At 40.0% G+C, this 25,129-nt stretch overlaps 1 protein-coding gene across 2 annotated transcripts in view; it reads right to left on the minus strand.

The window, feature by feature from the left end:
* dym (dymeclin) overlaps positions 1-25,129 on the minus strand; it is a 57,993-nt gene that overhangs the window by 26,118 nt on the left and 6,746 nt on the right. The window contains exons 5-14 of one of the 2 annotated variants that reach the window (XM_039615282.1): positions 23,456-23,592; positions 22,607-22,679; positions 19,913-20,038; positions 16,388-16,527; positions 8,104-8,289; positions 6,831-7,009; positions 5,764-5,889; positions 5,535-5,648; positions 4,296-4,390; positions 1,024-1,123 (exon numbers count right to left, since the gene is read on the minus strand). In XM_039615282.1, coding sequence (XP_039471216.1) covers positions 1,024-1,123; positions 4,296-4,390; positions 5,535-5,648; positions 5,764-5,889; positions 6,831-7,009; positions 8,104-8,289; positions 16,388-16,527; positions 19,913-20,038; positions 22,607-22,679; positions 23,456-23,592 — 1,276 coding nt within the window. The remainder of the gene's footprint in view (positions 1-1,023; positions 1,124-4,295; positions 4,391-5,534; positions 5,649-5,763; positions 5,890-6,830; positions 7,010-8,103; positions 8,290-16,387; positions 16,528-19,912; positions 20,039-22,606; positions 22,680-23,455; positions 23,593-25,129) is intronic. The other variant, XM_031754625.2, reaches the window with a different exon arrangement.

The following is a 25,129-nucleotide window of genomic DNA, read 5'->3' on the forward strand; positions in this document are numbered from 1 at the left end:
AAGGAAAAGAAAAACTGGAACACAGAAATACATCAAATAAAACCAACTCAAGTGTAGAAGTACCCAATGTTCTTGTTTGTATTCATTTAAAACTTAATTATCAAAATTCAAAGGCTATGACAATGCTAATTTTTCATCATTATTGAATGTTAGGATCAAACGGTCAGTGGAGTTATTTTGCTGATTAATCGGACTGATCAGAACATAACAGTCCAACATTTGTTAACACTTATTTGCTTTCTTGCCAAGATTTAGATGAGAAAATGAGGACCACTCATCTCTGCAGGCTAAAACAACCAATAATTAACATATTAGTATTGTGTTCCTTTAATGCGTGCAACAACCAAAGAGTAAAAGAAATGCCATCATTTGGTTTTATGGGCATCAGGAGTAATTTATGGATGTTTAGAGCATCCATGCTAAGCCCTCAGTCTAAGGAGAATATTCACAACTAAAGTAAAAGCTCTGCCTGGTTCCTGGAACCAACATGTTTCAATAAATTCAAGTTTTACTTTGAAGACAAATGGTCTCCATTTTGTGTCACACTTTTCACAGTTTCACTACCACTTAGCAAGCAGTTGCCAAGCGTTTGCAGACACGTTGACATGTTCTTTACAAAGTACTGCTGCAGCACTGTGTAACTCTTTGCAACCAGTTTCACTTAGCAACTTCCACCAGCATCCCCTCACCAACCAGTTAAGGACTACACACAGTTCCCTAGCAACCGGTGATTGCCTATTTTCTGAATTTCTTTTAAAAAACAGGTAACCTACGTCCTTTGGAAAGACTCATTTATCATTGACTTGAAAAAAATAAAATAAAAATCAGCTGATGTTTTTTTAAAACTAAAAGATGCAAATACGCTGCTTTAAATGCAAACCGATCAACTCAGCTAAACTGCCACGGATGCCCACATCTACTTACTATTCATAGTCCAAGCACAGACATAATTTGGCAAATATGATTAAACTTAGTGCAGACTGGGACCGACTGTGTGTGTTTGTGTTTGTAAGTTTTACTCACATAGTCTGGCAACGCTGCGCTCTCTCCTTGTCTGCCTCTCAGAGACTGTGTTGCCTGCTCCAAAACCTTGTTGTGCTTTTTGGAAAGCAAAGCAAACAAACTGCAGGGGAGACACAGAGAGACGGAAAAGGAATGAGTGTGCCTGTGACAGATGAATAACAACACAACTCAAGTGCCATTTTATACTTAACAATGACCTTTCATTACCTCTGCTAAGAACAGAAACTTCTATTCAGAACAGTTTATTAATTTAAAAGCAGACCTGCTTGATTTGTAAATGAAGTCTTTAAAAATGAATGAATATTATTTCATTTTGGAATGACACTATAATCGGGAAACTACCAGGAGACTCATTTAATCACAACTCATGTTTTCTTTTCTAAATGCGACACTTTATTTGTGTACATCTCTACATGGAAATGGTCGTTCCTCTTTTAGCCTGACATGTCTGGCTCTTATTTTATGCGTTTGTCTAAACCGCTGCTGTTATGGGACCACATGATGGCACGACACAGACAAACATCAGTCTGCTTGACTGCACCTGGGGCGTAGTAACAGTTTGGGTCAATGCATGCACAGACCCACAGACAGTAACCATTACTGCTCTGCTCATGCAACAGCAAACTCATTCATAGCTGAAAAGAGACAATATTCTAAAATGCATTTTTTAAGAAGCATCCTGCTGATTATCAGTGTTATTAAAAGTATTAGTGACCTTATCTTGTAATTACAACTTTGTAATCTCCTCTGTGGGTGCTCAGGGGTGCTAAATCTTTAATTTGTGTGTTAATCAAGAAGATTTAAAAAAATCTGAATAAATTAAAATCAATGACATAAACATGCTAAAGAGGCACAAACAGAGCTCTGATAAGCCCTTGGAGCTACACCTACCCACCTGTCAGCACAGCACAGCACAGCGCACACATGCACACTCACACTCTAAATCCCATAGCATTCATTATCCGGGATAATTGGTGAAATAGAGCTATGTGAGCAGCTACGCGGAGGTCTACTTATCATCTTCAGACCTAAAGTCAAAGCCTCTATTAGCCACAACTACTCAAAGACCTCTATCTACGCTCGTTTCCCACCACATTTTAAGCGAGAGACCACCGAGTGAGCTCCACCTGGGACGGTGCCCACAATAACACAATGTCACAAGCTGGCCTGTCTCATCAGTGACACAAAAGATTTCAACAGTACTGGCATGATCCCCAAATCAGTTATGAGCCCGAAGTCATGACAGACACACTAAAGACCTAAAGACGTCCTGTTCCCAGCACTGCAGAGGTTTGGTTATGGACACACACTGTGCTCGATTGTGACTGAACATTTGTACATATGACACATAAATACCCATCTGGAGGCTTGGATTATTTTCTAAATCTAAAATTGAAACGTAGGAACGCTCATTTATACTTTCACTATTTTAGGGCTTTATTAAAATCAGCTCATATGGTTTAAAAATAAATCTATTTATGGCCCTACAGTAAACACAGTAAACATTTTCCCCATGCCTTTATGGTCTCAGTTACTTGTTTATTTCATACAACATGATGGTCATTTGGTATACAGCGGTCCCTCGTTTATGGTGGTACTTACGTTCTAAAAATAACCCGCGATAGGTGAAATCCACGAAGTGGATACAAACATACGGTGCAGCACTTCAGAGTCACAGTGCTAGCTTAGAGTCATACTGCTAGACTTATGTAAATTTGACAAGCTGAACGCATTCTGTACTGGACAGGAGACACGGCACGAGATTGATTGGCAGTGGTCTACAGCCAATCAGAACACAGAACACAATGCGCTGTACAAAAAAATAAAAAAAATAAAAAAATCTGCGAAACAGGGAGGCTGCGAAAGGTGAACCGCATTATAGCGAGGGACCACTGTATTGTAATAAACAGACAATACAGCAGGGTATGTTTTAAAACAGATATCCATCATGTTGGCAAAAACGGTCACAGGTGATTTCATGGCAAATGGTAATCCGAGAAACAGTGGGCGGCACCAGAGTGGTTAGGCCTGTTTCTTATATCCAGTTTGACCAAAACAGCCTCTCGTTTGTTTTTGTTTTTTAAATTCTGGCACACACCTGTTTGCATACCAATGCAGAAACCTTTCACACCAGAGATAAAGGTAAAACCTTTCCCCCAAATTTAAAATATGAATAAAATGAGCGTGGATCGGTGTTAAAATGACAACGAATTTAGCTGTACTGGTTTATTTAGACACAATTCCAGCTTCTTATATGTGAATATTAAATCTCATGAATACATTTTTTAATAACCAAAACAATGAATTGATTAATATGATAAAACAACTGGCAGATTGAAGATGATCATTACCTGCAGCATTACAGTGACCTAAATTGCATCTGTTGAGTCTGCCAACACACGAGCAGGGATAGAGGAACAATTTGGCAGAAAGGAAATATTGATGGAGAGCAGGGAAAACGTTAAATTAGTAAGGAAAGATGTGTGGGGGTTGTGGTGAGGGAAAATCAACCCGCTGCCGCCTTAAAATAAACAGCACCAGCCGCGATTCTCTCAGAGAGTCAATTATGGAGCAGAGTTCAGCGCTGCCAGTCTGACATTAGGAAATTCCTGGCAGGAAATTCCCTTTATCTAGCAGCCAGCCAGTTTAGCCCAGCCCGGGCCATCGCAGTCATCACCATTATCATTATCATCAGACATGGAGTCGGTTCTTCTACATCACTTCTGGACAGACACGTAGAAATACAGAGACGCTGTTCCTCTCTGACTCAAAACACCAAAGTCACAGATATGGATAGAGACACAGGCGGGGAGATAAGACGATCCTTGAGTGTGCGTGAGTCTGTGCACGTCTTAAGGGAAGGAAACATTCCCTTCCTGTTGTCTGGAGTTAACAGACAAGAATGACTTGATATCTGTATCTGTGTGTGTGTGGTTTGGACCCCGTCCTCTTCTTCTGTCTCCACATGGGCCAAACACTTTCCCCTTAATTTCCCCCATCTTACATAACAAAGTCATTTGCACAATCTCACCACTCACTAAATAATCTATTTTTTTTTAGCCTCTTTTGCTGCAACTGCTGTCAAGTTACTATATTGACAAATATTATGTGCTGCTTCAACATGAATCAGCAAAAAAAAAACTACTGAGTGTTGTGTGAATGTGCTTTTTTTTCCTGCTTTTTAACCATCTCATACAGATATTCGACAGACATCTCATCATCTGTCATGCCCCATTTGCTTTATTATTTGTACACCTTTGTTAATTGCTTACCTTATGATCCGCTGGGCAGCGTACTGGTGGAGACATCGAAACTGTGCTGACATGTTGGCGAGTGCAGCGAGACAGTTGGTGTGCAGGTATTTATCCTGGAGAAGACGCACACACAAGCAAGCAGACAATAGTGGCATAAAGATCAAACTCAAAATTGCTTTTAACTCAAACACTCCAATCATGCCAAACGCCGTCTGTGCTAAAATACATAATAAGTACTGTGAAAAAGTCTTAACCCACCCCGACTGCTTCATGTTTGCCAGGAAAATGGGAAACAAGTGCAGCGATTTACTGCAATATGTGCAAGAATATATGGAAAAACACTATGTAAAACATTTATATTAGCTTGTCAGTCAATATTTGTTATTCTTATTAACTTTATCCTGAACCCTCTCAGGCAAGTTTTCTTGTAATTTCTTTAACTAGTCTTCATTTATAGCTCTTCAGGCTTCTTGAAGGTTTGGCTTCAGCTTTGGCTTTTTCACAGCCAAAGCTGTTCTCTGGATGTTGGCTACCTTTTGGTATGTCAGGTATGATTTTACTGAATTGGAAATTTCAGTAAAATGTATCTATAATGTCTGTCTTATAAAGTCTTATAAGAACAAAATATATTTCACAATATTAACAAATGATTAAACTTCTTATAGAAAATGACTGCTTGCTTTTTTTTTAAATTTAATATGAAGCAGCATTTGGGATGATATACCAATACTAGAAAACTGTTGCCCACTACATCATCTGAGCTGGGAATTCTCTGAACATAAGGTCTGTGTTAGGACTGAATTTGCAATGACAGACAGTAAGAAATGCGACAGAATGACGCAATACATATTTGAGTAAACCAGGGCCTAATTTCGGGTAAAGACATTATGATCTCTGATTCTTCGAATCTCCCCCAGCACTGTGGAATTAGATGAAAAGTTAGTGTAAGGTCAGCTATTAAAAGTGCACCAAATAACCATTTCAGGGACTGAGAATTATGTGCTAAGCTCTGAATGCACAACTATGTAAAATGTGACATAAAGAGAAAGGGAAAGTACATTTAGTCTGAGAAACATTTTCCATGACAATGTTCACAAAGGGAAACAATTTGAAATACAAAGTACATGGCATAAACACCTCATTAATAAATGTGCACATTCTTGTGCATTCTTGTGTTTAAGTCTTTTGCACAGTACTGTAACAGATGCCTCTTTCACAAATGTACAAACTGTCTTCATCACTGTGTGTTAATTTTACCCTTGTCCGGGTCATGTTGAACTGGATGGTGCGAATCACCACCAGGATGAGCAAACTGCCGAGAGAAATCTCTGTTAGCGATCTCTCTGTGTACCACGAGACGTTCTTCAATATCTGTGAGATGGAGAGGGACAGAAGTTAGACGAACCGGCTGAAAACATCAGGAATCATTGACTATTACCACCGAGAGAGACGGTTAACAGCTGAGACGTGAAGTGCGTCTACCTACCACCTCATGGATGGAGCGGTTGAAAGCATCGTCCTCTGTGAGGATGAGGAGAATAATAAGGGCCATGTAGACGTGATGAGAATTTCTTTCCTCTACGTGGTAAAGGATCTCCAGGATGGGCAACACCTGAGACAAACAGTGGGAAAAGAAAACGAGTCAAACATGTATTCGGGGTTGACATCTGCAAGGCTTCTGACTTTGTGTGGATTTCTCATGCCATGGCTGTATAAAAAGGACATGTTCAAGACTACGGGGGCACTAAGTCATTTTACTTTTGAGCTGGCCAACAGATGAGGTGTGAGCCACAGCTCTGAAAAACAGTGACCCTTCTCATTACTCATGGATCATCTAACCAGCTAAATGAGACAAACCACACATACAAAACTGGGCAAAAATTGAAGAAGCCATTAAACAGCTCAAAATTACCATAAAACATAATGTATACACATTCCAAACAGGGGTTATTCACATTATTCTATTTAACCCAAACAATTTACTAATAGTGCCAGAGGTGAACAAGTTAGCAGTTAGCTATAAACATACACAGTAGCACTATTTGCTCATTACACTGTCATGCAGCATTGGTTTATTGTTGAGCAAAGAGCCTAGCCTCAATAGTAGCTTCCCTACTTCTGAACGAGAGTTTCAAAATGTGACTGAAGATTAAATTTATGACGATTTCCAAACAAGTCTTGGAAACAACTTCATAGATTTCTTCTGTTGTGGTTTGTTCCTCGTCTTAGCTAATAAGGCAAAAAAAACGTATACTACTCCATGTTAAATCATTTGTAAATTGATCTGAGATGCTAAAGACTGATTTCCAGTCACTAAATGTCTTTGAATTTATTATGTTATAAGGAACAGCTGGCACGGTCCCACGCAGAAAATCGACAGCAGTCCCTGCACACATCTCGCCTGTTCACCGAGCCAAGGCATCGGTCCCGAATGACGAAACTTCACAGTCGTACTGAATGTGTGTGTGGAAGGACTCCATGATGTGTTTTATTAAACATGTGTGTTATTTGTTTCCAAAATGTCAGATTCAGATTCACTTCAATCCGACCCACCAGATTGTCCATGTCAGTTCTCGACAGCACGTAGGTCCTCATGTTGGCGTTCTGGTGAAGCAGGGTGTACAGCAGTAATGTGGCCTGGTCGGAGCGCTGCTGCTCACACAGAGCAGTGTACAGACTGTTGAAATTGATCTGGAAAGTGTGAGGTTGCTCCACAGGCAGCGATGATGTGTCTGCGTGGACAATGGTAAATATTATCAGGATTAGTATTCACTGCCTTCTTTCACATATTACAAACAAACAACTGTCCCAAATATGTTTTTTTTTCCGAACATAGTAAACATTATGTGACACAGCACAGAAAAAGACGCAGACTTAAAACAGTAAAAACAAAAAAATGCTGTTTGAAAGTATGTACAGTTATATATTTATATAAAACTGTTAAGAGGAGGTGGTTAGTTTGTGATATTACCTGAACTCTGACCTAAATGTACGGCCCTTGTACTGAAGTTTGTGTCCCAGTGGCGGGTGGGTAACACATTGGACTTAACACTTTACGAATGACTGGGTAGCAGCAGTCAGCAATTTACAACGACTAACCTGCGTTAGTAATAACATTTTTAAGGAAATAAGGATATGCATCACTTTAGAGTGAATTTTAAGATTTTTAAGGATTTGAAGAGGGTCATAGCACTCTTGACTTTGGGAATGTAAACAATACACAGAAAAGCATTTAGGAAAAAAACAAAACAAAACAAAACAAAACAAAACAACCAAAATAATGCACTCCAATATCACTCTACCTATTCTGATTCAGTTTACATATTGAAAAAGAGCAGTGGGAAGAAAAGCACACTTCTTCAATCCCACCCGTTCACCTTAAGTTACCAGTTAATATTTATCCAGCTTTCGTATTGATATGAATCTCAATAACAACATGACAATAACACAGAACATATACAGCTACTACGTAAAATACACATTTTTATCATGTTATCTTGTTTTTTACAACTCCATAAATCCATCTTTAGCTTGGAGGGATAACTCCATGGAGACTGTGGCTGATGTTTCTTAGAAACCTAATGGAGTTCTTAAATCAGAAGTTTAATCATTTACGAACGCACTACAACTGACGGAGTATCTATGTGCGTCACTACTAAACCACAATAATTCAAAGAACAGACACAGTTTGACTTCTTCAAATCAAAGATTCATAGAAAATAAAAAGATAAATAATGAAATCTGTTTTTTTCTTGATATGTTCGTCTAAACTGATTTTCGCATGCCGTGTCACACACGCCTTGTTTATCTAGTGAACATATATTACCTTGTGTGTTTCTGAAACAAGTAATAGCCTGGCGGTAGGGGTTGGGCCATTCAGGCCCATCTGTCAGATTGGCTAATACCAGCAGTAACAGAAGGCTCTGATTGGACAAAGGTAAAGGGTCATGTTCCTGGTCTATCCCAGCTCTGCTGCCAGCTCCACCCAATGTGAAGACACTCCACAGACCGCCTGCAAAGAACAAGACACAATCCTTATCACATAGGGTTTTTTCTCTTTTATTAAGTTTCATTTAAAACTGTAAGAACAAAAATATGCAATTTAGTGAGACAATTAGAAGCAGAAGAAAGCTTATGTACAGATAGGTAAACTGTCAGCAATGGTCCAAGAGATAAAGAAGTTTATTTAAAAAAATTATGCTCATCATTGCATAAAAACCTGAAAACCAATTTTTAAAAAAAGTGAAAAAAAAAAATCAACAATTAACCATACTGTAATAAGAGACAGCATGGATATACTCCCTATAAATGGCAACAAAGAGTATCTGGTTTAGTTGTAAGCCGCCGATTGGTTTTATATATTAAATAAGAATTTCTATAAATTGAAGCTGGAAAAAGAAAAAAGAAAAAAGAAAAAGAAAGAAAAAATGCAAAAAAAAAGGCAAACACAAGTGATGTGAGTTTAGAGTAAAGGTCAAACATCTTTAGCTTGCACATAGAAGACGACTGGATTCATCAAATCAGCATAAAAAAAGGTATTTTCTTTCATACACAGTTGAGTTAATAAAGAAGTGGAAAAGGTTGCTTCAGACAAGACAGAGGTCAATGAAAACAACTCAATTCACAGAACATCTGAAGTAGGATCAAAGAGTACACAGAGGGGATGAGACACGGCAGAAAGCACTCATAAGCTCACAGAAAAAGACAACCAAGATTAAACGTACAAAAGAACATGCTCAGGGAGTTGCGTTCACACCACTCTATAGCATAAATTCTATGTGGAGAAAGCTAGGGGAAGATCTGCAACACAGAGAGATGGGAATAATCAAAGTTTAAACGGCCATCCAAGAGCACTGAACCAAATCCCACAGAGTACCCTCGATTAGCCCGGAAAAAAGAAACAGTAGCTGGTCGACGTTTGTATAGATGAGCAAACGCTTTGCTGAATAACAGAAACTAGTCAATCCAAACCCCAGATGCTTCGTTATCTTTTTAAGTTGATGTGGAAGTTTATTGGCAAGCATCAGTGGTGTTATGGTAATATTATCAGCTTTTGGCATCTGCCACCTGAACATTGAGCTGCTTTGCATACTATACTGCCATTCAGTTTGTGTCTGCTGTTCAGTGATGATCAGATTAGAGTACAGCGGGTTTCTACAGCTTCCTGTGAAGTCTAAAAGAAAACATGAGTGCACCACGACTTGTATTTGAAATGAAAGTCACTATGAACATGAGAAATTAAAAGTAGCTTCATTCAGACTTTCATTGTAAGAATATAAATTATAGGCAGGTATGCATATTTGAGGCTCGACTGGACTGAAAACTGTAGTCCTCTGTTTCTACAGAAAATTGAAGTAAGATTCAGTTGGAAGAGCAGTTAGCTTGTACACGGAAAGCTTATCGAAGAAATCATTTGACAATTGAGTCCTTTTCAGCCTTAAAAAGTGATTTACACTTTAGTGGAGAAAAAAAGAAAAGTATTCACAGCCAGACTGATGTAATCAAGGCCAAATAGGCACAATGGAGTCACGCACAATGGTTAGCAGCACCTGAAATTTGAAACAACACAGACGGCGCCACGGCACAAACGGAAAGTGGAACTACTGGGTTAGTGTTTTTTTGTCCCCCCCGCCCTCTTTCTTGTTGGGTGATGAGAGACATGAGAGAATTTCTTGTAGAGCAAGCGAAGTGCTGGTGTTTTCAAGCATCAAGAGAAAGCTCGAGAAACATGAACAGCAAGGTACACAGATGACAGTGTCTGGCTCCTCCACGTCTAGCCAAACAGAATGCATGAACCAAGTGCTAGAGTGTAGTTGTGAGCCCACAATGATCCAACTAGTGAGCTCAAGAAGAAGCCAAGCAGATCTGTTGCCATCTAGAGCCGAAGGCTGGAAGAGCGGGACAAACGTCTGGCTGAAGTTACACATGGAGCCATGTTAATTAGCTGCCCTGAGCCCTGATATGACGCCTGTTTAAGCCGGCATCCCATCATATTATAAAAAGAATAACTGAAGAAAATTAAAGAGGCATTCTCATGTATCCTGTTTGCACTGATGGGAAACAAAAGTGTCCAAGACAAAAAGAACGGTTCTGACTGAAGAAGCCTGAAACTAATTTGTTTTAAATGACTTTGCATTCTGAAAAAGGAGCTTTTCAAACACGTTTCCCCCCCTTATTTTTCTCCTTATGTTTACATGTTGGTTCACTAATGACTAGCCAAGAGCTACTCCAACGTTTGTGTTTAGGAATGTGAACCCAATTCCAGAGAGGAGGGGACGTAACTTGTTTATATGTGGGTGAAAGAACATCAGCAAAGTGCTTTGACAACAACAAGAAAAAAAAATAACCCCGAGAGATGAATTACATAATTTGCACTGGTCAGTCTGTCTCTCCCTTACACACATACACAAACACACGCACACACACGCACATGATAAGCTTTCATTTCTGCTGGCCAGAAAGAGACGCGAGTGTGAGAGAAAACAAGATCAAGCGAGAGAGGGCCAAGCTGTGACGGAGCCCCGTACATCTCTTCACTGGCACCACAGTGACTAGCCCAGCAGTTTCAGAGAGACCGGTCTGGCAGGCACATTTCCTGCACTCTATCTGACACACACACACACACACACACACACACACACACACACACACACACACACACACACACACACACACACACACACACACACACACACACACACACAGAGCTCTATTTTACCTTAGTGGGTGCTGTTTGTTATCCATCTGGCCTGGTTCCCTCTGCCTGTCTGCCTGCCCACCACATAAACCCAATAATGCTACCCTGCTTAGGCTGCTCAGGACCTGGCCAGCTGCCCAGTGGAAAAAGAGGAGGAGGAGGAGGACACCAGGAGGAGGAAGGGGAAAGTGAGGAAAAGAGAAGGTCACACACTCTCTCACAGAGGCTGCTACACTGAAACCAGAATCTGGGCTTTAGGACTTTGGGGGGGGGGGGTGCTGAAAGGCGCTACATGCAATCCATGCCCCCAGAAAACCTTACTTTACTTGCAGGATGAGCATGTTACCAAAACAACCACTTCATTATCTGCACTTCTCCTCACAATGTGCACCCACAGTCTATAGAAACTCAGAGCCAGACCACACTGCAAGTTTCTGCAACACAACATGCGGTGCTGTTGCTTTACTTGGCCTTAGTCTTGCATAATGACTGCTGCCATCAGACACGTGAATACTGGCGCACAGAGTATTTAAATCAAAACATTAGGTGGGCTGAAAACCCTCTAAGTCCAGATCACCTAGATGAATTGATTGAGATATTGACCTTGACTCTCACATTATTTCTTCTGATGCAGTTCATAATGCAGGTTGTAATAATGGAGTGAACATAGTTATGTTTAAAAATTTCAGTCCTAATTAAGCTGGCGTGTACCCCTTAACTGTCATTTTTCAGCTGCAGTAATTCCAGCCATAGAAGCAGGCTTATTAAAAAAAACAAAAAACCATACAGGAGTTCAAATCTCTATGAAACGAGTTCAATTTTTGCTTTTCTAATTCAGGAGCAACGTGAACATGTGAACACCTCAATGGAGACACTAGAGAAGGGAGCTGGGGTTGGGAAGGATTCCACATAGTTACGGCTAAAAACACAGCGCAGACAGACACTGGTCAACAGAGACAGACACAGTGTGCTACTTACTTATTTACTTGCATAACAGTGAATGAAATATGACTTCAGGGCTTTAGCCCAATGTTTTGGCCAAGCACGCAGATGCACTGATACAAACACACGCACGCGCACACACACACACACACACCCATGTGGATATGTCAAACCTCTGATGATTATCTTAAAAAAAAATGCATGTGGGGAAACATGTTGTGCAGACGATAAATAAACACACTTTTTCACAAAAAATATGCTCAAAGCGCATTTATCCAAATGCAATCCAAAACCATGCTAACATAAACATATTCGACATATGAGAACATTCCACAGATTTTGTAACCGTCATAATGATAATACAACGCTCTGCCACAACAAATCCTCCACTCCTAATAGCAAAATGAGAGCAGTCTCCAGTCCAAGCTAGAAATGTATCATTTTCTGTTAAGTGCACTATGCCAATAATGTCACATACACGTACACATAGCGTGTCTGTGTGGCTGCTGCTAACTCAATATTAATCATGTAGACTGCAGATAACAAACTGCAGAATCAGAAAGCTGTTTGTGTCATTACATATTTAACGAAAACAAAGCCAAAAATGCAGAAGAAGGAATGTGGAAATAGAAGTACACTCCATGATTCAGTAGCTTGTAGAGACACCTTTAGCAACAATAACTTGTATGATAAAGTGTTTGACTTTATCAGTCTCGCACATCAATGTGGGGGATTTCTAGCCACTCTTCTTTACAGTGCTACTTCAGTTCAGTTGAGGTCTGCGGGCATTCGTTTTTGCACAGCTATCTTAAGGTCTCACCACAGCATTTCAATCAGGTTGAAGTCTGGACTTTGACTGGGCCACTGAAACATGCTTACTGTTTTCTTTTTCAGCCATTCTGCTGTAGCTTTGCTGCTGTGCTACATTGTTGCATGACCCAATTTGGGCCAAGCTTCAAAGATAGCTTCACATTTGAATCTACAATAGTTTGGTACGCAGAGGAGTTTATGGTTGACTCAATGCCTGCAAGGAACAAAACAAACCCAAATCATCATGCCCCCACCACCATGCCTTACAGTTGGTGTGAGGTGTTTGTGTTGATATGCTGGATGTTTAACCAAACATGGTGCTGTGCATTATAGCCAAACATCTCCGCTTTTGATTTGTCTGTCCAGGGGAACTTGTTACAGAAGTCTTGTGGTTTGTTCAGATGCAACTTTGCAAACCTAAGCTCTGCTGCTATGACTGTTCTTCTGACAGTCCTGAAGTCTTCTTCTAATTGGACTGTCATGACCTTGCTAAGTCGTGAAGAGTCTGAGATGTAGTTGGGTTTTTTTGTTGTTGTTTTTTTAAATTTCTCTGACTTTGCACAGTCTGACCTCAGGGTAAATTTGCTGGGACATCCACTCTTAGGAAGTTTGGCAACTGTCTTAACAGTTTTCCACTTGTGAATAATCCAGTTATTCAGAAATGGTCTTATAACCCTTCCCTGACTGATGGGCAACAACAATTGCTTCTCTTAGATCATTGCTGAATTCGTTCCTCCTTGGTCCAGACCAGCAAGCGGATAGATCTCTTCCTTTTATAGAGGTGGTCACACGTGCAGATGATCAGTTAAACAAGTGCCTTTGATTATCAGCACCTGGTGGCTAATTACCAATTGAATTCCTATGGAAGCAGAGTGAGGGGAGTGAAGAGGAGGGGAGGAAAAGCTCCTGAGTTGCCAGTCTGGGTGATAATCCCCCCTGCAGACGCTTGCTCAGACTGAGACAGCAGAGTGTGTGACAGACACCCTACCCCTTAGACATTAAAATGGCAAAGAAACTCAAGAACTGCTTTGCTTTGCCAATGGTCAGTGTCTGGTTCTTGGAAAAAATCTGTCCACGATTCAAGTGTGTAGGCATGGCAAGTATAAAAAACAAAAAAAGCTAGTGTCATAACTAGTCCAGACCAAACTGTGTGTGTGTTTAGGGGTTACATCTCTAAATGAACTTCTCTCACATTCTTTCCTTTCTTTGAGAAATAAAACAACTGTGAATTTAGCTAGCATACCCACTGTGTGAAAAACTGCACAGAAACAGTTTGTGCGTTTGCTGATATTTGTTGAGCTATTAGAAATATTGCCTTCCACTTCAAAAATGTTTCTCCACGTTTGTAGTGCTAGCTATTTGCTGAAATACCATTACCACAATTTACAGACATCTGCGCCAAAAACGCCATTCTGGATCGTTCGAAGTCACTTTAACCCCCTAAGTAGGATAAATTATCTCTTCCTTTACAATAACCCTCAGTGATGGATACATCAATAAGATTGTGTTATTGTTTCCTTTATTATGTTCCAACTGGTTTATTGTTGGAAACGCACTCATTCACAGGAAACAATAACTCTCTTCAAATGTCTTAAACCTAAAGTAATAAGCACATTTCAAAAATGCAAGGAGTAGAAAGTACAGATGTAGCGAGTAAAAGTAAAAAGTGGTCAGAAAACTAAATGCTCTGGTAAAGCGCAGATAGCCGAAGATACTACTCAAGTACAGGAACAAAGTATGTGGATCCTTCTCACATCTGCCCGTGAAATCTTTCTCTGACATCCTTTGGTACACGGCCACATTAATACAGATGAATAATACTGCTCTTTGCCTCAGCTGTATTTTGTCCTCTGTGCTACTTAGTTCAGTAGACTGAGATAAAATGAAATCGGCTCAACATAAATGCCATCATTCAACTCAAAGCGCTATTTTGCATAAATATAGCTTTGCATGGCTCAACAGTTGTAGTTCAGTTTAATATCATCAGTTATTTTCGACTGATGACTTTATATAATCGTTTTCGCAAGCTGAGCAATCCCAACCACGAGGGGCAAACTGCCCTTCAGTTGTGAAACTGGTCTAATTCTCCTAACTAGCCAAACGTTTGCTAGTATAACGAAGTTCAAGAAAGTCATCTGATAGTTACTGTTTTCAGAATAACACCCACTTGTGTATTCTGTCAGTGCCAAATGCCTCCATGCATACGAGACACAGAGACAGAGAAAGAAAACAAGTGTTGTTTCTGAGCTCTGAGCATAAGAGGGCTTGTGTCTTTGTTGGTCTGCGTGTGTGTGTATAAGGGAGGCGGCTGCAGACAGACAGGCTCTAGAGGATTACAGAACAGGACAGGGCACCATAACTCATCGAGCTGATCACTGGCCACAGACAGACAGGCTGGCTTGAATGGTGATGGCTCACTGATAGGAATCTGCTACCAACAACCGACAAAGACCGTTTATCCGCGGGGGAAACCCGTCCCTGTTCTCACACTGAAACAAGCACACACAGTGCACATTACCAGCTAAAAATGCACACAACAAAAATCCGGTCATTTTTTGATTTTCGTCATTCATTTCGTCAGCGTTGGTCTCTATTTATTTCTCAGATGCTTCGGGTCAGTTTATATTTTATAAAATCCCCCCCCAACATAACTGTAATGTATAAATCTCACAGTGTGAGGATGTGTTAATCCAACAGTTTAATTTTGATGTGTTGCTAGTGGCAACATCACTAGAACAAAAGGCAAAAATGGGTGAGAAACACAAGGAGTCGTTATGGAGACAGAAAAGTAGGCACCCAGTTAAATTCACACAGGGAAACCCCAACCAGCCAGTGAATTCAATTTGGCATGTTATTGAGAAATTATTATATTTGAAATTTTTTGCAGTGTGTGTGAGAAACAATATGAGAAAGGGGAAAATATCATTCTTTGGATGTGACTAGACACATCGCTGCTTCATTTTAGGCAACAATTTGGAAGGAAAAAACAGGTGACTGCATCTGAAAAGCTCACCACAGTCCCCTAACGCAATAATACAGTAATCTAAGGGTGTTTTCACACCTGCAGTGTGTCCGTTTAAATCAAAGTAATTCATTTACCCCCCTTGGTGGGTTCATTTGAGCAGGTGTGAACACATTAGAGCTAAAAAACCTCTCATAGCCTCGTATCCTTTGTATTTTGAGTGTGGGAAGGTACCATAGATGTGCAAAGGCCTGTGTGGGTTAGCAACTAGCAGTGAACTGAACATAAATTCTCTGCGTTCTCCAGAACACAGCACCCCACCACAGACACGTGCAGCCAATGAACGGACTGAACATTATGACGTAGTTTGCAGTGACGCATTTTGATTCGCTTAACGTTCACTTGGATTTTTAACTGCGTAAAAACAAATCAAACCACGGGGAAAAGCTACAAGTAAATGACCTATAGGTGTGGAAACGACCAAAGTTCCAAAATTTTACAGAAATTTACAAAGTAAACTGTTTAAATATTCACGTTTTGACTTCGAATTCAAAATAAAAATATATCAATAAAAACATAAACACACAAAAAGTGGGATCTGCCTTCTTTTCTGGGTAGCAACCTGATTAGTAAATACAATAATACAATAATTATTAAGCTTTCCCTTTTTTTATCGTGTGTTGATGAGTGTGCTCGTACTTGCCACCCCTGACGCCAGGCCATAAAGCAAGCCGCCTTCAGCTTTTGGTTCGAAAATGTGGGTCGAAGGAGGAGGACACTTCTCTTGCCTTATGAAGTTGTAGAGCAGGGTCTTCACCAGTCGACTGGTTAAACACATGCTGTGGAAAAGGGATGATAATGGTTTTAAAAAGACAAAACTGGACACTCAGACTCAGCTCGATGTGAGACATAAATGCACATTTATACCTCAGTGCATATGAAAAGTCAAAGGAAATTGGGATTGTTATTTTATTTTACTTTATCCTCCCTTTTTTCTTGTATCACAAAGAGTATGGAGTAGTAGCTGCGATCGTATTGGGTTCCTCATTTGTCTCTATATTCACTGCCTAGATTAGGCCTTAAAAGTAAAGCACACATGTAGAATAAAGCCCTACAGTTGTAGTCTTAGCTTTATCTCAATTCTTTAAAATTAGATCATGTGTGAATAAGTGAAAGGCTGAACAATAAAGGTTTTGAATAAAATATGGAGGCAAAGACACAATCACTGTCATCGTTAGCACTTTAGCTTTCTTTATAAGATGTATAATAAGTGAAGCCGTCAACATTTTATCAGTTGTGTTGCTGTCTACACAGATATTTTTTCACCGAAGCATGAGCCCAGCTGCAAAAGTTCTGAGAATAAAAGCATTGGGGTTATTTGGTCATGTTTAAAAGACAAGAAATGCTAATTTTAGAAACAGAATATGAACAGATTGTGAGGATTTTCTCCAGAGAGAGAAAAAAAAAAATCAGCTCCTTTGCAAAGTCAGCCTTAGCACCTTCCTAGTCGCTGATCACGCCATATTCTTCACAGTGCAGCAGAAAGCAAAACGCACATATGTGCATGCAGGTGCGTGTCTACAGCCGCGTCTAACATCCCGCTCTCCATTTACACGTGTCTATGTTGGGCATCAATCTTAGTGAGTTTTCCTTTCTTTACACATAAGCTGTAATTTCTTGTGGATCTAATATCACTTTCTGGAAACACTGAATCTTATTAGATGGCCTTCAAAGCTGTTTTGTCACTTGAAAACCTTTCATCACTTCAATCCACTGAGCCAAAGTGCTCGCTTTGGTTGTTTTAGTCTAAAAACTGTAACTATTAGACTCATACAAAACACATCAAAATACAGCAGTTATCTAAATTTAATAACATTCAAGAAAACCATTTCCATGTACAGGCTTGCATTAACATTTATTATCATAAACAGGCTAACGTTTTGCTCTCACACTGCTGTGGCTGTGATTGGCTAGATTAGTTTCGTTTTCTTCTTTTGGTATCAGTTAAATGGGACACGGACAACCAGTAGGTTCACTTTGAGTAGTAAAATATATGGGAAAATAGAAAATAGAAAAATATTATGGGGCTGTATTTGTAAAAAATACAAAAAATCCCTATAATATTTATTTACAGGTTCAGACATTTTAGCTCCCCTCCCAAAAAAAATACAATGGTTTGGCATAAACATTAGTTATGGACTGCAACTTGTGGTATGGCACAGCAGTCTGAGGGCTTTTGGCTAACACCTTGTGAATCCTGCAGAAGTCAAGCCATTAACCACCGCATAAATATTTCAATGCACCTATTTTTCAACTGTCAAAACTGCATGCATTATAACCATTTATTCCTCTGCCCAAACTGGGTCTTCAAGCTTCAATGATACAATACAATAAGTTCCCCATAGCTCTGCACAGTGACAAGCATCAATGCTAGTGGAATGGTTAGGCATATTAGCCATGCTCCATGCAAACACCCTGTTGTTCTGTGGAATTACCATCAAAAACAAAAATAATTCACTGAGTCTCGTTTTATCAGATATATGAAGTGCCTGAAGACTTCTGCATTTCTGCAGCCAACAACAGAACATTTGGTGTTTTTGCTCATTGCTTAGACGTTTTAGAGTCAGACGAGCCACTCTAGCAAGTGAATAAAAATGGCAGACTGTGAAGCAGCAGCTCATTGTTTATTTTAAGCAGGGGTCCCCAATCCCAGTCCACGAGGGCCGGTGTCCCTGCAGGATTTAGATGTGTCCTTGATCCATCACAGCTGATTTAAATGGATAAATTACCTTCTCAACATGTCTTGAAGTTCTCCAGAGGCCTGGTAATGAACTAATCATGTGATTCAGGTGTGTTGACCCAGGGTGAGATCTAAAACCTGCAGGGACACCGGCCCTCGTGGACTGGGATTGGGGACCCCTGATTTTAAGGTTTGCCAAACTGGCTGCTTTGTAGGCGTTCTGCACGTGTATTGTGCAGTGATGTAGATACACTCAGTGGCTACTTTATTAGATATACCTATGCAGCTTCTTATTAATGCAAATATTCAATTCAATTTCATTTGCATATAGCCACAAATCACAGTCACCAAGGCCCGTTTTATAATGAGGTAACGACCCTACAATATTAGAGAGAAAAAAACCTCCAAAACAGATGCAAGCACTAGGCAACAGTGGGAAGGAAAAAATCTCTTGTCACAGGAAGAAACCTCTGGCAGAACCAAGCTCAGGGAGGGGCAGCCATCTGCTGCGACTGGTTGGAGGTGAGGGGAGGGAGACAGAGATATATACTATGTCCTGAAACCAGCTAATGTGTTTAAATCAACCTGCTATCTCAACGGTTTACAGAGGATGGTATAAAAAGAGAGCAAATATGCAGTTGGCAGCAGTTCACTGGGTCAAAATGCCTTAAGGCAGGGTGTCCAACTCCAGGCCTCAAGGGCCGGTGCCTGCAGGTTTTAGATATCACCCTGGGTCAACACACCTGAATCAAATAATTAGTTCATTACCAGCCTCTGGAGAACTTCATGACATGTTGAGGAGGTAATTTAACCATTTAAATCAGCTGTGTTGGATCAAGGACACATCTAAAACCTGCAGGAAACTGGTCATTGAGGCTTGGAGTTGGACACCCCTGCCTTAGGGGGAATGCCCAAACTGCTTTATGTTGCTTTAATAAGGCAACAGTAACTCAAATTACAGCTTTTTGCTGAAGAGCATCTCTGAACATGCAACATGCTGAACCTTGAAGCAGGTGGGGCAGCAGAAGAACACACCGGGGGTCACTCCTGTGAGGCTATGTTGCATGGACTTAGCAAAATTGTTGGACAACAGAATAAAACTTTTGCAGCATCCAGATGGCAGGGTCAGAATTTGGTATGAACAACATGAAAGGATGGATCCATCATTAGTTCAGGGTGCTGGTGGTGCAATGCTGAGTCCCTTGGTAACAAGTACGCATTATATAAATGCCGTAGACTACCTGAGGATTGTTGCTGGCCATGGCCATCCTTTTATGACCACTGGGTACCCAGATTTAATCTGTGCCACTAAGAATTCAAGCCGGTCAGAAGCCAAAAGGGGGACCAGTTTGATATAACTAATAAAGTGGCCTGTGAGCACATAATCACATACAAAACACTTCCATTTCTACCTTTTCTGTTAATATGGGCACTTCAAGTTAAGTGTAGTCTTCAGTGGAGTGTGAGCGAGTGCGTTTCCTCACCATCGTCCCTTCATGATGTGCTGGTAGATAATTCCGTCTCTGAGGATGTCTTTGTGGAAGAGCTGATAGGAGAAGAATACCAGCAGCACGGTCACTGCCTCAAACAGGATGCTATAGGTGATGTCACTAAATAAAACAATGTAACACAAAGAGTTCATGTAAATAAACAATAAACTCAATTTTATAGCTAAACATCTGCATAAAATAATATTTATAAGCGTTTCATGCATGCTTTCAAGCAGAATAGATTTATATGCTCTCTCAGCTGCATTGATGCCAACATCTCTTCATAAAAGGATGACAGAGCACTGCAGGTAGCTGAAGGTGGCAGCACTACATATCATGCCTTGATGATTCTTTTCAGACCTGTTTTATGACTAAAACCATCTTTTTTGTAAACAGTTTATCCATTTATATAAATAAATTCAGACTCTACAGTACATTTCCTACCTTGCTGAAATGCCAATTCTTAGCACACTACAGGTTTCCAACATCACGGAGTTATGAAATGATGCTCATATGTATGCGCCCTTAGTTCAGTTTTCAGCCTTCTTCCCATTAATCAGTGATGAAAAATGATTTTTTAGCTTGTCTGTTAGATTTCTGCCAATAAACTCCATTGTTTATTGGCTGAAAACCGACAAAACTTTTAACTTGGAAACTATGATTTTACTAGTGTGGCATATATTATCAACATATAGAAATAGCTATATCAAGATTATCATGTCACATTTGACCTCTGATCTCTCCTTCACTATCAATAAATTGATCTGAAGGTGATAATAATGCTATATAGAGCCATTTAAAACTATGTTTCTTATTGCCATTGTTTGTATTGATAACCTATAACTATCACATTACATTGTACCTCTAACCTTTTCATTAGGGTCGAATAAGGTCAACTTTTCATTTAAAGCTTTATCTTTAAAACTGTCTGTTTGTATTGGCAACATTTGGGAAATGATACTGGTGTATGGAGATTGTAAATATCACATTACAGTTTTACATGTTTGACCTCTGATCTCACGTTTACATTTCACATCTGCCTTTATTTTAAGTTGACCCCAAGTTTTGCTGTATCTTTAAAGAAAGTATTGGCAAAAGAAAGAAAATGAGCTGCTTAGTTAGTTAGAAATATACTGTAGTGTATATACTGAAGTGTAATGTTATACAAGAAGCTCAGGTTGTTCATGTTCAGTCATTTAAAAATCAGAACCTACAATCCATGACCTACTCTTACATAATATTTCTGTAATTAATTAAAGTAAACATCTGTCATACTACCAATATCAAATTCAGGGCCGAGGGGAGCTGGAGCCTATGTCACCCAGACAGATCAGCTCTCACAGTTTGCATAGAAACAGTGCATTTTGCATGATAAAGGCCCAGTCATGTCAAAACATTGTCTTTTGAATCCAGTACATACTCACAAGCTCTGTGTTTAAGTCTGCACATGCACACTGCACTCTAGCTGAAACCCTTTAAGCCAGTTTTATGGGCTACTTAAATTTCTGTTTTGATATTAATTCCATTACTGCACGCTGTTTTTTAGCTTTGCAAAGCACTTTGTCACCAATCAGCTACTGTTTTAGTTGGATACCTGTGAATGGAAAAATAACCACTCTTGCACTCGTGAGACAAAGCCACAAAAAAGGCACAGGAGCCGGATTGGGACTTGGGGGAAGCTAACTAAAAGAATGGTGGGTTTCCCATCCAAGCCAGGAGCACGTAGAGGGGAAATGGGCTAACAGCCACAAAGTGGTGAAGGGAAGAAAAACAGAGCGATTTTAAGCTTGGAACAATGAATAATGTTGGAATGTTGAATGCATTTACACAGGAGCCACAGTTTGATGTTTGGAGACGAGAAGAAAAGGAGAGCGAAAGGTGAAGAGGTGCAGAGAAAATAGAGGCAGACAGTAAGAGAAGGTATCCGGAACGACGCACAGAACAAGTGGAAGATGCCGTGACAAGATGTCGATCATGATTCGACAAATTCGTTTTGAAAAGCTCGAGGAGATTGCTTTTCCAAACATATTGCGTGTACTTTTTAAAAAATCATTCACTTATTGATAAGTAAACACAGAGGATGTTTGTGTTCACACCGCCCAGCGGGAATAAAGCCTGATACAATTTTTCAAACATTATGTTCCCTCCACTCCCACTCCTTGGAAATGCTCCTAAACTTTCATTCCAAGCTTTTTCTCTTCCCCCAAACAACCAACACTTTCTCTCTTATTTTAGCTCTTTCGGATCGCCGTGCTGCCAGCGTCAGAGTTCCAGCATGTCAGTCTGGCGTGTTCCTTAATGGATTTCATCTTCTCTTGGTTAGTGACTCAAGACAAGAATAAGCAAGCGCAGCACGCAAACAGAGCTACACATACTAACTGCTTTTCATTAGCTCCTCAGTCACTAACATGCTACTCATATTAACAGGGGAAAAAAACACATCAGCAAGAACAAACTAAAAGACAGATAGAAAAGCAGAGCAAAGTTGACATTTTTTTATAACAATTATTATGACGCACGTCAAACAAGTGATCACGGACTATTACAAGTCCAATCACTCAGGCAATGTTTTCAAACATTTAGGCTGTAAGGATCTTTCTCACCGTTTCAGAATAGCTCTGACATGCCCGACCTTTTTAGAGTGTTTAATTCAACTTTTTCCTCACGCAAAAGACGGGAGAGACTTACAGCAGCGGCACTTCAACGATCAGGTGAACAAGGTTGGACAGCAGCTCCTCAAGAAGGTCTTCACTTCCTGTTTCTCCACAAGGGATTGATAAAGTAAATATATGAGAAATACTGAATATAAGACAGTATCAAGTTAGTTGCCGCATCTCTGCTCTTCTAATCTGCCACTAATCCAATCCTTAGTTCCCACAGGTTGCTCCGTGTTTTCATGCTCATTAAACAGAGGAAATAACACAGGAATTATTTAATAAGGATATCACACAGAATGCATTTCATACTTTCCTCATGATTATAATTGCAAAAGGATGAACAAATGATGACAAACCGGTAGAACAACAAAGCCTAAAACTGTTTAATGTTAAATCATATTTTCCAGCAGTTTAGCACGATAATTCCTAATGACATAATTAATTATATTAGTGTGACCTGAACTCAGATAAGCAGCAAGAAATTGATGGACGGATAAACCATTTTGCAAAGACTAATTAATTCAACTTCATTCAATTTAAGCCAATTCTGAATGTCTCTTAAGTATGAAAGGAAGTCTTGTACAATTGACAGTTATTATATGAGACATCTAAAACTAGACCATAACCTCTGTTACTCACTTCCAAGAACTCACTTGGAAACCAAAAACGTAAAGAATGCTGAAGATTTCCTAACAGATAACAGGAAGTTTTGCGTAAGGTGCACTCAAGTGCAAAAAAACTCAAGAAGTTCTCAACAGAGCTGTTCTGTACATTGCTACTGATTCTAAGAGAGCGCCTTTTTTTTTTTAGCAAAATCTTTTCAAGCTGACTCTTTTGTGTGCTCTGTGGCCCTGCCTGTGAAAAAGACACTGGAGCTCACCTCCGCAGGATCCTGGTGCCCTCTCCTGGTAGGAGAACTGCTGGTGCAGCTCAGCTTCACTCATCTCCCTGATGAAGACCTTGAGCAGGCAGCGAATCATGAACAGTGCATTGTGGGCCTGCCAGATAAAAAGCTGGCTGTGGAAGAGAAAAACAAAACCAAGTCATCTCATGGGCATGCTTCTGGGTGGTTAAAAGATGGATACTTGCATTTCATTTAATAAAAAAATTACCAGTGACTGCTTTTCAGCTAAACATCAGGGCTCTCAGATGACTGAGAGTGAGCCAATAGCAATTCTTTGCACAGCCTATGGGTGTAACAATAAAAGTATGTATGGCTGAATATTACTCTCATCTGCTTCAAGTAAAAGTGATATATTAGCTCTAAATTGGCATAAAAACTTTGACAACTTGTGATCTAAGAGTTTCTTGATTAACTCTAGGATTGTCGATGAAGCTCAGCCTTTGACACAGTTTTGTCTTTTATACAGCTTTAAACACACTGAACATTTCAGAAGTGTTTCATGTGTATGAGGGCTTTTATTTTTGAAAACTAATCTTTCGGCTTCCTGCTTTCCTCAGGTGCCGTGTGGAGCTTGTATTGGCTTCTGTAAGAACAGACCTGGCACTGCTTTAACATCTGTGGAGTGCAGTGCCACTTCTGGGCTGATTCTAAAACATCTGGTAAAATCCAAAGTATTGTATTGGTTGTATCCAAACTTAAATGCAAAGCAGCTCTGACTGAAGTATTATCAGTCTGACACAAGCACAAAGAAGCTAGGGGTGAAGATTTTTTGCATTATGCTCAAAACTAGTCCATAACTTCTCTGATATGCCATTTACAGCTGACATTAAAATGAGATGTTTACCTGGATAGTTATCTACACACAATGTGCACAGGCATCTGGAGGCAGCCAGATCACACCGTTATCAAACCCTAGAAATATGTAAATGCAATCCTTACAGCATGAGCACATCCTTAAGTGGGAAAAAAAACAGTCTGCCCAACATCTGGAAAGCTCTGCTAGTAGGGGAAAACCTCTTTTTTGACAAAGGAAAAATAACTAGAGGAACTTTAGCTGCCTTGTCTCCCTTTATCTGTGATGTGGCACATTTAAGAGGGATTCTATGCCTGACCTAAGGCTCTGGGTTTCAAGGAAGAAGTGTAACTTACCAGGAAGCAACATACTTAATCCCCTTTTTAAAACTCTTAAAAGGAGTAAACTAAACATATTTTGCATTTAATTATTCTGTTACATGTACCTAGTAACTCCCCAACACTGCATAAGTTTGAGAAACAAACACAAAAGAAACCACCCACTGCAAGCCAAGTTTCACAACCACTGCAGACCAACACTGAGGTGTATGTCAGTCTCTGCAATTAACTATTTGCACACACCAATTATGTCACACCAAGAAAATGTGGATTTGTGGGACAGACCTGCTATGAAATGTGAGAAAAAGAGAAGAGGCGCAATAACTCCAACCTCTAATGCTGCTCAGCACAGAAGAAGAGTTCCCACCCAAAACATTTGGTGACTTGGGCAGAGTCAGTCTCTGTGGAAATGGAGCTTTGGCTGTGAGTGCTGATTATTGCCACATACGTATGTTGATAGTTATACCTCTGCAGTTTTTCTCATGGGAAAGTGCAACTACTTCAGCGTTCCTCTCTCTC

The sequence above is a fragment of the Oreochromis aureus genome, linkage group 7 (assembly GCF_013358895.1).
Source record: "Oreochromis aureus strain Israel breed Guangdong linkage group 7, ZZ_aureus, whole genome shotgun sequence".
NCBI lineage: Eukaryota > Metazoa > Chordata > Actinopteri > Cichliformes > Cichlidae > Oreochromis > Oreochromis aureus.